At 38.8% G+C, this 16075-nt stretch overlaps 1 protein-coding gene across 2 annotated transcripts in view; it reads left to right on the top strand.

The window, feature by feature from the left end:
- Nucleotides 1-16075, top strand: part of tpcn1 (two pore segment channel 1) — a 112446-nt gene that overhangs the window by 20158 nt on the left and 76213 nt on the right. For both annotated transcript variants that reach the window (XM_020511720.2, XM_020511719.2), the window contains exons 2-3: nucleotides 13634-13764; nucleotides 15779-15955. In XM_020511720.2, the coding sequence (XP_020367309.1) occupies nucleotides 13634-13764; nucleotides 15779-15955 (308 nt within the window). The remainder of the gene's footprint in view (nucleotides 1-13633; nucleotides 13765-15778; nucleotides 15956-16075) is intronic.

Below are 16075 nucleotides of genomic sequence, written 5' to 3'. Positions count from 1 at the left end.
ACATGCCCAGCTAAATCAGAGAATTGCTGTCCAAATTGCCATATTCCTCTAAGAACTGCATTACATCAGTACTTCACCTACTTCCAGGGACGAGAAACTTCGGTTATGAACAGTGCAGGTGGAGAAACGCTGTTTCCACTTGTGGGGGCACAGACTTAATGTAATCGTTAAAGAAGCAAAAGTGACTTGAGAAAAATATTTTTCACTCAGCACCTGGGTAAGGTCTGGGGTTGGGACCGGGGATTAATTTAGCTCAGTTGGCTGGATGCCTGGTTTGTGATGCAGAGTGACACCATTAGAGTGTGTTCACTTTCCGCACCAATTGAGGTTACCGTGAAGGATTCTGAAATAACTCCACAGAGGGCAGTATGCCATCACCAAGTCACCTTTTATTTACGTGTGTAGATGACCTTGACCTTTACTATATTTTTAAAATCTTTACAAAGGCAAACTGACTCGTCGGGCTTGACAATCGGTATGAGCAGTGCTGCCCATTCCGGACTGGCTTCATGATTCCTTCGCTTTCCAGCCTTCCGATTTCTGTCTCTATTTTTGCCTGTAAGGCAAATTGCTCTTACAGAATTGTGGAATTGCTTCCTGGTCAACATACAAGGTGGCTTTGGCTCCTTTGATAGTCCCCAGGCCTTTCTGAAAAACGCCCAGGTTTTTAATTAGGATTTCACTTAAGCAGCCATTTTCTAACGAAAAATGTTGAACCAAACTAGGTGAATCTTTCTCAACCAATTTCGCCCTGTGAGATTGGGTCCTAGCCTTTTACTACAATCAGTGGGAGCTGAATGAACTGCTTCCCATGTACCCTTAATCTGTTAAGGTTCCCCAGTATTGGTTCTCAGTCTAGCCAAGTTCTTGAGCAAACTTTAAAGGTGGGAGTCTGGAGCAAATTTTGTTTAAGACTGATTCTGCGATTACTGAAACAGCTGCGCCAGTATCGACCTCCAGCAGAACTGGATGACCATTTAACCAGAAATTTATTTTGATTGGTTCTGATTTTGGATGTTCCTAAGCAATTTAACTGTTCTTAACCAGATGTAGGTGGACTTTCCAGGGTGTGCAATCTACTAGATAGTAGATTGAGTTCTCTTACTCAATTAAGGCCTAGTGGGACTCTTTTGCTGTCCTGAATCCGCATACCGGCAGCAACTAAAATGGCTTGCCGGCCCGCATTCTGAAGAAAATTTTAACCGTTTGGCTGAGGCTTCAACTTGTTTTGGTGTTCAGTTGTGGGTTGACCTAGAGTTGCTGTGTTCAGGATATGTCCTGAGTGAGGCTGTGCAATTGCCTTCGCTCAAGTGGTATTCCCCAAGCTCAGTTGGACTGGCGAGGGTGTCCACTCACTTTGGACTACCCTGCGACTCATGCTCCACTTGCTGCATTTTCCAATGATAAAGCCAATTGAAGTGCCTGTTTGAAGTCCAGTTGGGTTTCAGCTACAAGTTGCTTTTGCATGGTTATGTCATTAATCCCACATACCAAATGTTCTCTCCATCTCATTAAGGGTTAAATCAAAGTCACATGCCTCTGCTAGTTATCTTAACCTAGTCAAAAATCTTGTTACGGATTCTCCTGGTTCTCAAATTGTCGAGTTAAACTAATAGAGTCTGAGAATTTGAGGGGGCTTAGCTTCATAATATTCCTTAACTAAATCTGTCAACTCTTGAAAGGTTTTGGTATCTGGTGCCTCAGAGAATGTTACGCACCTAGTAAGCAAAAATGCTGCGGGTCCACAAGCTGTCAGGAGAATTACTTGTTAGTTTTCATCTGCCCCAGTGTCCATTTGCCTGAACAAAATAACACATTCTTTCCACATACTAGGCTTAGTCTTTGACAGCAGGATTGAATGAGTACAGCTTCCCAAATAAGGGAATGATGCCAGAAATGTTTACCCCAACTCAAAGGTATCTGTTGCGAATTTATTCAGGAAGATGCTTTTCTGTCATTGCTACTGAAGTAACTCCACAGAGGCCAGTATTCCACCACCAAGTCACCCTTTACTTACACATAGACACTGATCCAGCTTCCTCAGAGCCAGGTTCCAGAGTGAATATGAAGTCAATATGTTTTTACTTGTCACCCAGCGTTTCCTGATTGGACCAGATTAACAGCCCCAATCATGGAACTCATATTCTATGAGATCTACCTGGCTGACCTCATTACATTCACTACAGATTCTCCTTCTCAACTTCTCCTTTCACCTGAGGCAGGGTGACCTTCAGGTTCAAACACCACCAGTCATCTCTCTGTAATGAGAAAGTAGCCTATAGTCTGGTAAGACTGTGACAACTTTACCTTGAAGATCTGGAACATACTGCCTGAACATATGGTAGAATCAGATTCAGTTGAAACATTCAAAAGTTAATGAAACTGTTTCTGAAAAGGAAGAATGTGATAGGTTTTGGAGAGAAGGCAAAAGATGACTCTAACTCAATTGCTCATTGGGACAGTTGGTGCTGACACAGTGGTTTGAATGTTCTCCTACTGTGTTGTTACAATTGTCAGAAGAGAAGGACCATTTAAACACAAGGAACATCATGGAGTTACTATACTGTCACGATAAATACCCACTAAATCCACCAGAAAAAGTTCACGTTTGTCCATCCTAGTGCAAGTTAATTTTGTTTTAATGGCAGTACAAAGTTAGCTGCTAAACAAGTTCTCTGTAATGAAAATCATGTTCATAAGCTTGAATTCCCATTCCTTCAAATTTTAATTATTATTTTAGATTTAATTTACTTCAAACTTTTTCCAACTTTTTAAATACTGTATTTCCATCATTCTTTCATATATTTATTTTGCTTTTTGTATTTCACTTCGTTCAGATTCTGCACTGCTTGTTTCAATTCTTCAACCCCTTTGGTTGAAAAGATACACTGCTAACATGGTTAGTTGACACATGTCCCAGATCCCCTGTAGAGATGAAGTGTTTTGGCCATATGATACAGTAAATTCCATTCATAGGTTGCTGTTAAGAGTATAGTCTAGCCCAGTGTCTTTTAGGGATAGTATTCTCTTTCTATTAATGAATGACATTTGGCTCTATGTTCGAGCTATTTGGAAGTCTGTACAATTTTAGGAGAAGACGAAAACAATGAGTTAGTGAAAGCAGGAAAGGATTACCTTTGCAATGAAAAAATTACATTAGTTGTCACACAAAAGTATTGTAACATTAATTAGCAAAATATAAAAGTTAAAATTTGACAGAGGAGCATAACTGATATCAAGGACAGGCAAGACTGGGCAGCTATGTTTTGGGATTTCTTTGTCTCTTGTAGTGAGCAAGGTCATGTGGATTTGGTAGAAGTAACTTGAAAGGGTACATGTTGTAAAATGCATTTTCTTCTTAAATCAGTGATGGATAGGCTATTGGTCGATCATGTAAGCTGCCAAGTATTTGATTAATTGGACATTGTTGTCATGTTCAACTACTGTGCTTTCTTGATTATTTTCTGCTACATTCTGGCTGTTCTGTTTTCTCAGTACCTGAAATGCTACAACTCTCCAATTACTCCCACGCAGTAGTCAGAGGTAATTTGAAGAGCAAGTATTTAGAAAGATCTCAGATATATATGAGGGAAATCATGAGGGCAAAGAGGAGATATGAGCTAGCCTTGGCAGATAAGGTTAAGGACAATCCAAGGAGATTTTACCAATGCATTATGAGCAAAAGAGCAAGTAGAGAGAGAATAGGGTCCCTTAAAGATCAATTTCATAAGCTGGGAGAGATACTAAATGAACATTTTGTGTTAGCTTTTACCGTGAAGAAAGAAATGGAGGATATAGAACTCTATGAAATGAATATTAATGTTTTGAAAACAGTTCACATTTCAAAAGAGAAAGTGCTAGAAGTCTTAGAAAACATAAAGGTATATAAATCTTCTGGATGTGTTCAAGTGTATCCCAGGAGGACGTGGGAAGTTAGGGAAGAAATTGCTGGGTCTGTAGCGGAAATATTTGTATCATCTATAACCATGGGTGAGGTGCCAGAGGACTGGAGGGTGGCTAATGTTGTGCCTTTACTTAAGAAAGGCTGTGTGGAGAAGTCTGGGATCTATAGACCTGGGAGCCTGACATTGGTGGTGGGAAAGTTGTTGGAGGTGATTCTGAAAGATAGGGTTTACATGCATTTGGAGAGGCAAGGCCTGATTAGGGATAATCAGCATGATTTTGTGTGTCTCACAAACTTGTTTATGTTTTTGAACAAGTAACCAAAAAGATGAGGGCAGAGTGGTAATGTTGTTTACATGGATTTTAGTAAACCCTTTGACATGGTTCGACAGGGTAGACTAATTAGTTAGATTACATGAGATTCAGGGTGAACTTGCTAATTGGATACAAAATTGGCGTGACAGTAAGAGATCTAGAGTGGTGGTGGAGGGTTTTTTTTGGACTGGAGGTCTGTGACCAGTGGTGTTCCACAAGGATTGGTTCTGGGTCCACTTTTGTCATTTTGCTAAAAGACTTGGATGAGAATCTAAGAGGCATGGTTAGTAAGTTTGTGGATGACACTAAAATTGGTGATATAGTGGACAGTGAGAAAGGGTATCTAAGATCACAAAGAGATCTTGTTCAGTTGGGGCAATGTGCTAAGGAGTGCAGGTGGGGTTTAATTTAAGGCAAGGTATTGCATTTTGGTAAAACAAATAAGGGAAGGACTTATATAATTAATGCTAGGACGCCTGTGTAGTGTTATGGAACACGGAGACCTAGGGATTCAAATACATAATTCTTTGAAAGTTGCATCACAGGTAGACGGGTGATTAAGAATTCATTTAGCATGCTTGCCCTTATTGATCAGACCTTTGAGTATAGGAGTTCAGATGTCATTGTTGGGGTTGTATAGGATGTTGATGAAGCCTCTTCTGGTCACCCTGCTATAGGAAGGATATTATTAAACTGGAGAGGTTTCAGAAAAGATTTACCAGGATGTTGCCAGGAATGGAAGGTTTGAGTTATAAGTGGGATATGCTGGGACTTTTTCACTTGAACATAGGAGGTTGAGAGGTGAACTTACTGAGGTTGGTAAAATCATGAGGGGCATAGATAAGGTGAATGACAAGGGTCTTTTCCCTGAGGTGGGGGTGTTCAAAACTAGGGGCATATTTTTAAGTTGGGAGGAGAAAGTTTTAAGAAGGACATGAGGAACAACCTCTTACACAGAGAGTGGTTTGTGTGTAGAATGAACTGCCGGAGGAAATGGTGGATGCAGGTACACTTACAACAATGAGAATATATTTGGATAAGTGCATGAATAGGAAAGGTTTGGAGAAAATAGGCCAAACGCAGGTAAATGGGATAGTTTAGTTTGGGAACATGGTTGGTGTGGACTAGTTGGACCAAAGGGTCCATTTCTATTCTGCATGACTCCATGACTCTACCTAGCTTTGGTCTTTGAGCTACTAATTTGTCTTCCTGCAAAATCATGAGTCTAATGTGGTGGAGGTGCAGAGCTGGATGAACACAGCAGGCCAAGCAGCATCGTAGGAGCAGGAAGGCTGACGTTTCGGGCCTAGACCCTTCATCAGAAATGGGGGAGGGGAAGGGGGTTCTGAAATAAATAGGGAGAGAGGGGGAGGCAGATAGAAGCAGTGGGAGAGGGATCCCCTGAGGTTTGTCCGGAGGATGCCTAGCCTGAAGAAGTTACCCTCCTCCCTCTGGACAAACCTCAGGGGATCCCTCTCCCACTGCTTCTATCCACCTCCCCCTCTCTCCCTATTTATTTCAGAACCCCCTTCCCCTCCCCCATTTCTGATGAAGGGTCTAGGCCCGAAACGTCAGCCTTCCTGCTCCTACGATGCTGCTTGGCCTGCTGTGTTCATCTAGCTCTGCACCTTGTTGTCTCAGTCTAATGTGGTACCCATCTGTAGATACTGATGATAAGCTGTGTTTTCTTTTCAAAGAGAAATTGAAGTTTGCACATTTCAGTCTTATTACATGTCACTTCAAATTAGTTGTTGCACTTTTTCTTGTCAGCGGCATCTGTGAAGGGTTGACGGTTAATGAATGCTAGAAAATAAGGAGGTGTAGAACTGCCTTTTCACTAGACAGGAGAAAAAGCTTTCTGAAGAATGTCGATATCTGTGCAAATGTAATCTGTGCTTCAGATTTTGATTTAAAATACTAAAAACAATGAAAAATACTACATTATACAAGCTGACACACATTTTCATTTTCTAACTGTGATATTGATGTACCTTTTCATTTAATTAATTCATATCCAATATATCAAACAAATTGTTTATCACACGGAAATAGCATTTTGTCAGCTACTAGCATGTGTAAAAATAACAATCTCACACGCTTTGATTTGAACATGCTTTTCGGGAATTCATTCATACTACACCAGCATAGTTTGCACTTTGAATGTTACAGCAGAAATCACATAGTGTTGCTCTTTTCCTGTTATTAGACTACTGTGGTGTAGGTGGCCGTGTGGATTGTCTCAACCATTTATCAGGTTAAAAGAGTTTTCACTCAAGGAGGCAAATTATCTGCATGTACAGATCAGTGAGTAAGGAATGTTTTATTCTTCACTGTGATCACATGATTCCTGTACGTTCCTTGTGGAATCAGATGACGAGGTCTATAATCATAAATAGTGATTCTTCTTAAAAAAAGTACAGGCTACCTTGTTTTCACTTCTGCAAAAATGCAACATATAGATGTAACCTGTGCCCGCTCAGATGAATTTAATTACAGCCCTTTCCAGAGATCTTCATTCATTTGGGAACTTGATACTAATGGTATGTGTTATCTTTGCACTTTGTCTTGGTCATAATTAGATTATTTTTATTTAGCTGACATCGTAGACTTGCTCACCAAGCCAGTGTGTTTGATCGCAGACGTTTCATCACCCTGCTAGGTGACATCGTCCGTGTGCCTCCGGTGAATCGTTGGTGTTCTGTCCTGCTTGTTATTTATATGGCTCGGTTTGCTGGGGTGGTTGGCATCACTTGGAAGTGGGACAGCAAGTAGGGCAGAACACCAAAGCTTCACCAGAGGCACACTGACAATGTTACCTAGCAGGGTAACGAAATGTCTGCAATCAAACGCACCAGCTCGGTAAGCAAGTCTACAATCTCATCCACAACCCGAGCTACAAATCTTCTCAAAACTTTTATTTAGCTTTTAGTGAAGCATTGTATGTGTTAACGCGATGAGCACTGAATATTAGAGTTTTCTGAAGTTTTGTACATTTTGATAAATCTTGCCTTATAAAAAGTTATAAAGAATCAAATCCTAAATTTGTAATAGTATTTGAAAGAAAAATACAATAGATGTTTCAATCCTGATAAAGGATTAAAGCAGTTTTTTTTATATTGTAGTTAGTGCAATAAATGATATTGATTGAACTGGCTGAAGGAGATGAAAACTTAAACAGGGATCAAACTACGACTGTTATTCATAGAATCGTAACAGTGTGGAAGCAGGCCATTTAGCCCATTGAGTCCATACCAACTTCCAAAGAGCATCCCACCCAGATCCACCACTCCCACCCTATCCCTCTAATCCTGCATTTCCCATGGCTAATCCACCTAGCCTGCACATCCCTGGACAGTATGGGCAATTTAGCATGGCCAATCCACCTAACCTGCACATCTTTGGACTGTGGGAGGAAACCCACACAGACACGGGGAGAATGTGCAAACTCACACAAGTCACCCAAGGGTGGAATGAAACCCGGGACCCTGGTGCTGTGAGGCAGCAGTGCTAACCACTGAGCCACCGTGCCACCCTTATGGATTCATATAAATACAGTGGCTGCAAGACCAGGTGGGAGGCTAGGGATACTGCAGCGAGTAACTCACCTTCTGACTCACCAAATCCTCTCAACTGTCTACAAGGCACAAGTCAGGAGTGTGATGGAATACTCTACACTTGCTGGATAGGTGCAGCTCCAACAACTCTTACACTCCAACAAAAAGCTTGACAGCATCCAGAACAAAGCAGCCCACTTGATTGACACCACATCCACAAGCACCTATTCCCTTCCCCTGCAAGATGCACTAGAAAAATTCACAAAAGATCCTTAGACAGCACCTTCTAAACCTACGACCACTCCATCTAGAAGGACAAGGGGAACAGATAAATGGGAATACCACCACTTGCAAGTTCCCCACCAAGCCACTCATCATCCTGACTTGGAAATGTTCCTTCACTGTTGCTGGTCAAAATTCTGGAATTCCCTCCCTAAGTCTACCTACAGCACATGGATTGTGGCAGTTCAAGGAGGCAGCTCATCAGTGCATTCTCATAGGTAACCAGGGACGGGCAATAAATGCTGGCTAGCCAGCGATGTCTATGTCTCACAAGTGAATAAAATAAATTACTTATTCCACTAAAATGTGAATTATCCAATCATCTGAATTTAGTGAAATAATCACTACACAGCAGAGTGAGAATTTAGTGGAAACAAATATTTCAGGAAATTTGAGTTAATCAACATTGAATTAAGAGGAGTTATATTTTAGATTATAAAAATAAATTCAGTCTGCTTTGTAATGTTCTGAATTAATGTCCATAGCTTCTAATTTGGTGTTGGAACCAATCAACTTAATTCTGTTCTTTATGGTTGGCAAATATGAATATTATTGAGATAAGGCTCAGGAGAAACGGTTATTTAGAATTTCAAAAGATTAATGTAACTCAAAATATTAATGACCATATCATCACATAAAAGATTGGGAAAGACAACAACTAAAAAGAAGATGGATTATGTTATCATTTTCAAAAATGCCAGGCATGAGTAAAAGATAAATGAACATTCTTTCACTTTCTGGGTAGTTTAATATCTCTTATGTTCTAGGACATAGGTGGGAATGAATACTCGAAATACACTGTTACAAATTGTCTGGCGACTGCATCAGAAGAAGCCAGTTCGAATGATTGTTAAGACCAACAGACTCTAGAGTCTAGTTAAGTTACAGAGAAGCAGGACTGGGCCAGTCAGCCCTTTTGGCTTATTCAAATAGATCATGACTGATCTGTACAGCTCCGGTTATTTGCCTTTTCTCTATACCTTTATCTAACAAAAAAAATTAATCTCAGTTCTAGTTTTAATTTATTCGTATCCTAGGTTCAAAATTCACCATGGCAATAGAGGAATTTTAGCTTTAATAATTACAAACAATATTTTTAATAAAGGTCTATCAATAATAGGAAAACCCATCTGGTTCACTAACATGCTTTATCCTCTCTGTGCTTATATATGAGATTTCAGACCCAGAGCAATGTGGTTTACTTGTAACCTACTGCTGAAATAGCTTAGGAGCTGCTTATTTGCATTCAGGAAAGTGACTCCCCAACACCTTCTCAAGGGCATTTTTAAATGGGAAGTAATTTGTGGTGTTACCACCAATGCTGACAGTGCATGTTTTTTTTTTAAATTTCATGTTCTTTTGTGGAAGTGAGACCCAGATTGCTACAACTGTTTTTAAAGAAGAATAAACTTCCTGATTTCACTTTTTAACTGGGTTAACTCAATTTACAACCATGGCCTCTTGCTTTTGATTTCTTAGCAAAAGAAATTCCTTTATGAATTTAAATATCTTGTTTAAATTATCTCTCAGTCCTCTAAACTGAAGGGAATACAGGCCATAATTATGCACCATACTTCAAGCTTTTAGCCTGTAGTATTCTTTAAGTGAATCTATGCTTTTCCCCTTCTGAAACCGGTAATTCTTTCCTGAGATGGAAACCAAAGCTAAATATCTGACCAACTAAAGCATAAGTTGCTCATTTTTGTATCTTTTCATCATGTAAAAAAAACTCTCTGTCCTTTGTGTTGTACAGATTGCAGAAATAAATTATACAATACACATATAAACCTAGAATTTTCCTGTAACAGAAGTATATGAGCCATACAAGAGAGTGAACCTTCATGTAAAACCTAGGGTAGCTACGGTTCTTTGAGGGGAACAGCAAACCTGTAATTCACAAACTTTTTTCTCTTGTGACCCAATTTTGAGGCTTGAAAACTGTTGAAACCCCTCAGGAAGGAGTGAGAGAGGAGAAGAGATTAGAGCAGGGGGAATCTCCAGCTTGATCTCACTTGAGGTCCTGCACTCTACTTTTGAAAACCTGGCTTTAATAGATGTGTATAGATTTTAAATCTACCTACATTTCATGTATTGTACTTAACCCCATAATGGAAATCTTCCTCAAAACTTCCTTATGCTCACTCAGCAAGTACATCAGCTGGCTTGACTTGATCCAAATTGGCCTGAAATTTTGCAGTTTGATACTTTCAAAATGTAGAATTAGCTGATTTCAACATGGGCAGCAGCAAAGGTGTTTCTGTTGACCTAAGTATCCATAGAGTCTGAGATGCAGTGAGACACACAGAGTAGTTTAATCAGAGTTTCTGACTACTGATTGTACCTGAACACTATACAGTAGTCATATTGGGAAGAGCACATCTTTGGAACTTGTGAGGATAGGGATAACAGTGATATTAGCTTATACAGACAGTGCTCAACTTCAGCTGGAATATTCTGTCTTGTTCTGCCTTCTACATTTTAGGAAAAATCTGAAGGCAGTAGAGGGTGCATAGAAAATGAGAATGGTCCAAGGAACAAGGAACTTCATTTATGTAGAGATAACAAGGTGTAGAACTGGCTGAACACAGCAGGCCAAGCAGCATCAGAGGAGCAGGAAAGCTGACGTTTCGGGTCTGGACCCTTCTTCAGAAAAAATCATTTATGTAGATAGGTTGGAAGAAGTGGAATTGCTTTCTTTGGAAAAGAGAAGGCTAAGAGGAGATTGTTAAAACCCATGATTATGAGTACTTCAAGCAATCTAGATAGAAAACAAACTGTTCCTATTGGAAGAATTGAGAACAAGAGGGCACAGTTTTAAAATAATGAGCGAAAGAAGCAACATTAGGGAAGATGTTTTTGAGCACTATGTAGTTAGATTCTAGAATACAGTGCCTGAACAAATGGTGAAGAGAAGTTCAATTGGAGGCATTCAAAAGACAATTGCAATGTTAACAGAAAAGAGACAGTGTGCAGATTTTCAGGCTAAGGGCAAAAGAACGATGCTTGATAAATTACAATGTGGAGAGCTGGTACAGAAATGACAGGCTGAATGGCTTCCTTCTTTGTACTGTAATGATTTTGTGGGTCTGTGAAATAGAATGCTCACCATCCTGAGTCTCACATGAAGAGGAGCTGCTGCTTCACCTGGAACCATGTTCTGTTACAGATCTCCACTTTCAGGATTGAAAAATTGCATATTGAAGAGAGAAAGAATCCTTGGTTCAGCAAAAAAAAACAAAAACTGCAGATGCTGGAAATCTGAAACAAATACAGAAATTGCTGGAGAATCTCAGAAGGTTTGGCAGCATCTACGGAGGGAAAGCAGAGTTAATATTCCGAGTCATCGAGTTATTGAGTCACATAGCACAGAAACAGACCCAACTCATCCATGCCAATCAGGTTTCTTAAACTGAATTAGTCCCATTTGCCTGTGTTTGGCCCATATCCCTCTATAAATCTTTTCTATTCATGGACCCGTCCAAAAGTCTTCCAAATGTGGTAAATTTACCCATCTCCACCACCTCCCTGGCAGCTCGCTCCACACGTGCACAACCCATTGTGAAAAAGTTGCCCATCAGATCCTTTTTAAATCTTTTCCCTCTCATCTTAAACCTATGCCCTCCAATTTTGAACTCCCCTACCTTTGCCATTCACCCTATCAATGCCCTTCATGATTTTTTAGACCGCTACAAGGTAAACCCTCAACTTCCCACACTTAAGAAAATGAAGTCCCAGCCTATCCAGCCTCTCCAGCCTCTCCTCACAACTCAAACTCTCCAGTCCCAGTCCAATGACCTTTCTTCTGAACAGACCCTTCTGCAAATAATAGTCCAGCAAACCTCTTGTGAGTTTTGTAACTATCGTGTTACATAATTGTGCATAAAAGTTTAGTGTAGGTAGTTGAAGTAAGACCAGAATGTTTGAGCATTGATTACAATGGATACTTCTGATGAACTGATTGTGATATTTTAGGAAAGCTTTTCCAGTTGTGTTGCTTGCTTTAGGCAAAAAGATTGAGGAGAGTAATGACCAATTCTTGGCTGACTGCGATTAAGTGGAATACCAGCTGAAGTGGTGCTTCTTTCCTCTTTTGTCTTCAAATTTCATACCTCCTTTTCTCTTTTTAACACATAGCTAAGCAATGGGTCTGAAGTGATTTATCATTTTTTGTGTTTATGCCAATGTGGCCTTTATGCATGGGTAATTCTGACAGTGTGGTGGTATTCATTCTGAGATCAAGTTGTTGTGCTTTTATATGCATGTTGTAGTCTGGAGCATGGTAATAATGGTAAAGGCTCAAATGTTCTTTCCATCACATGGCTGACCATGAACCTCTTCCACTTTTACTGCCTGCCATTGGATTGTATTGAGAGGATTTGCAGTTTAACACTCAACCTGTCTGGCCATGTTAGAATGCCATCTTTAGCCATCAAGTCCTGGGGTAGCACTTGACCCTCGAACATCTGGGTTGGAGGGAGGGATGTTACCCATTGATCGCAGGACTTTCTCCTGACAATGCATCAGCTGACTGGCTATCTCCAGCTAACAATGAGACCTGACTACAACCAAAGTCCACTTGTATATTTCCAGCAGGGGTTAATAAATGAATCAGAAGCAAATTCTTGTTGGGAAGCCCGTGGTATCTCGGTCCCTGCTGAGATCAGCATCAAACCAGAGATTCGTGTTCAGCTCTTTCTGGCCAATATTTCTTTAATGACAGCCACCCAACCATGTGTTAAAATTAAATGTTCATTTACTCTGTAACCCTTACATGGTCTTTCTGGCCTTGTGATGTAATGTTTGCCTGATAGAATAACGAAACTATTGGCAACAAGTACATCTGACCTTGATGAAAATTACAGATGATAAAAGTCACTGCAGACAAGGAGAGTCAGCCAATTCGCAGTGCAATGTTTTTACTTCACAAATCCTTTTTGCTGTACTTCTGGTGACCAGGCCTTCACTCTCCTGATTATGCTTTCTAATTCCCTTCCAAACCTCTGTTTCCTTTACCTCCTTTTCCTTTAAGGCCTTCCTTAAAATGCACGTTTGTCTAAAGTTTACATAACCTCCTATTAAAACCTGGTCACATAATGATGTCTACATGGCTTTACTTCTGTGAAGCGTGCTAGAATGTGTTATTACATTAACACTTCAATATAAATAAAGCATAGTATTGCCAATGATTAAAATAAGAAGGACACTAAGATTGAAATTAACTTCTGGTATTCACAAAACCAATCATGTTTTGTGAGAACATCATAATGTTCTGAATAATTAGTCATTATTCAGATGCTAAAATTCCCTCAGTGATGAGTTCTTCCTTGAAGTGCTCAATGTTATTTCATCAGTGAGATACATTTTCCCTTTTTTTCTATTTTCCTCTTCATTCCCAATTAGGAAGGCATCCACATTATATTTTATGTCAATCAGCTGGTTCTAGTTCTTCTAAGACAATGTAATAACATTCCCCTTTTTGAATGCATTATGAATGAAATTTAAGTAGCAGTTGGAGGATAATGCCTGACCTGACTGGTCTGTTGCTATTTTGAACCATCCACTTTTTGTCCCCTTAATAGATGGAGGAGGATATGACATTATCAATACTGAAGTGATTGCAACACCAGACGTTCGAGAGTACAGAGTGAGCTATGGTTCTCTGAAACAAATCTGGGAGATGAATTATCAGGAAGCAGCAATCTACTTACAGGTATGGAACCTTTTTACAACTAATGATCCTGCTCCAGTTACGCTATTAAAAATGAAGAGTATATCAGTATGAATGAAGTGTGTATAAGCAAGATAACATGGTATTGTTGCTGTTGCAAAATTGATACTATAGCTTTTATTTAATGAAAGCAAAATTATTGAGCTTTAATTACAGATAATCTGGCCATAATGATCTTGCATCTGTTCTGGTCCTAACTGATCTCAGAGCTCGACTTCTATTCCATGTATTTTAAGTTTAAGCTTCTTAACCTAGTTCATAATCTCTGAAGTACTGGTTTAATTTGGTGAAGGTGGTATTACATATATATTTTTCTCATTGATTAATATATTGTACTTGTCAAGGTAAGTTATTTAAGTGCTGAAGAATGGAATTTTAAATATGTTTCTTTTAAAACCTGCAGTATTTCTAGTTGCACTTCTGATCGTTGCAAGGTAGTTAAAAAACAAATCAGATGCAGAGTGAGGCATCCACTTTTCTTTCCTCTATCAGCATGAGAATTTCACATTGTAAAAGCTTAACTCTAATTACGAATCAACCTTTTCGTTTGTCTCAGCAAAGTTCAGCAGTTTGCTCCATATTAAAGATAGCTTAATGCTATCACATTGCTAACACATTGCTACTACAAACTGGGTGTTGTCTGACTGGAACCTTCACAAATACAGAGAATGAGGTTTTGATCTTGGGGCTGAATTCAAAATCAAATCCCAAAGGTAAAAGGGTATTGTAATCCACACCATCAAAGCAGTTTGTTTCTCCGTTATGTCTTTTTTAACAAAATTGGAAAGTTTAGTTTACAATTTTTTCGAATTTTTTTTCAGTCTTCAATAATCAACCTTATATTGTAATGGAACAAAAGATGGTACTTTAACAGGATTGATTTAATGTATTCCTGATGTTGTTGAAGTTAACGGAAAGGACTTCTGAGGAGGTCCTGGTTACAACAATGACATAAGTAGCCCCAAAAATGCATCTCAGTAGGAGATCATCTATTTTTTTTTCCAGAGAACTACCGACTAAATCAGAACCTACAGATGATGAACAAAGTTACAATTTAATTATGTAAAAGAATGCATACTATTTATTTTACTTTATGAGAATACAATTGGCAAACATTTAGCAGTCTTCCACATAGATTTTAAGTAAACATGTTTTTCCTAAATTATAATTGAAGTGATCCAGCCAAATATCTTCTGTGCTACATCAGTTATCAGATGTAATGCATACAACAAAATTCCATTTTAAAAAAATATTTTATTGTCTGTTCATTATTTAAATTGACTTTTAATTTTTCAAATAAAACAATTTGCTGCAAAAATTATTAACATTCAGTATATTTGTTATATTTAGAATGATGTGCTGTTCCATTAACCTTTCACTTTTATTTCAGTTATTGGTTTCAAGATGACTCAATTACAGCAAGATGATGTGCTGATGTGTCAAACATTCAACATAATACCTGAAGCTGTGCACAAGGTGCAAATAAAATATTGGCAAATATTAGGAGAATCTATACATATTTTGTTTTAAAACTGCCTATGAAGCCAGGTTTCCTGTACAAGTTTGTATTATGCAATTGCAATGCCAAGAAAATTAAGATTCCCAAGGTGTATAGAATTTGTTATATAATTATTATTTTTGAAATTCAGCTCCTTGCTGTAAAAGTGACTAAATAACATTATTGAAACAAAAAGCCCTGCAGTGTCTTTAAAACCAGATCAAAATGATTTAACCAATTTATTTAACCCTTTGTCTGCAGGTCTTGTTTTGTTGATGTTTTGGCACCAAGAAAAAACGAAGGGCACATTTGATTATGATGACATTGCTAGGATGAAATCAGAAGTGTAACTTTATATTTTGGTTGCTGTTTAAAGGTGAAATTTTTGAAGGACAAGTTTGTTTCTGTTGCTGTGCTGTGAATAGAAAGTGTCATAATTGATTACTCAGCAGTAAAAATAATAATGTTCAAGCTTTCTTTTTATTTTGTCACTTGCAGGAGGGAGAAAATAATGACAAGTTCTTCACTCACCCAAAAGATCAAAAAGCCCTTGCAGCCTACCTCTTTGTGCACAATCACATATTCTATGTGATGGAGCTGATTTCTGGAGTGCTGTTGCTGATACTCTCCTTATGTGAAGCTCCAGCTGTTCCCTCGCTCCGTCTCGACATTTATGTATGTTTTGTCTTCACATCTTTTGAGAATTTTTAGCTTAGACTGTTTCTCTTCCAAGTATTTGTTAATGTGTCATGCCTGAATTCATCCTTGTACAACGAAGGTTGTTGATAGGACTTT

This window comes from Rhincodon typus, chromosome 24 (assembly GCF_021869965.1).
Source record: "Rhincodon typus isolate 14 chromosome 24, sRhiTyp1.1, whole genome shotgun sequence".
Classification (NCBI taxonomy): Eukaryota; Metazoa; Chordata; class Chondrichthyes; order Orectolobiformes; family Rhincodontidae; genus Rhincodon; species Rhincodon typus.
The sequence above is the reverse complement of the archived record's forward strand: the minus strand, read 5'-3'. Positions and strand labels throughout refer to the sequence as shown.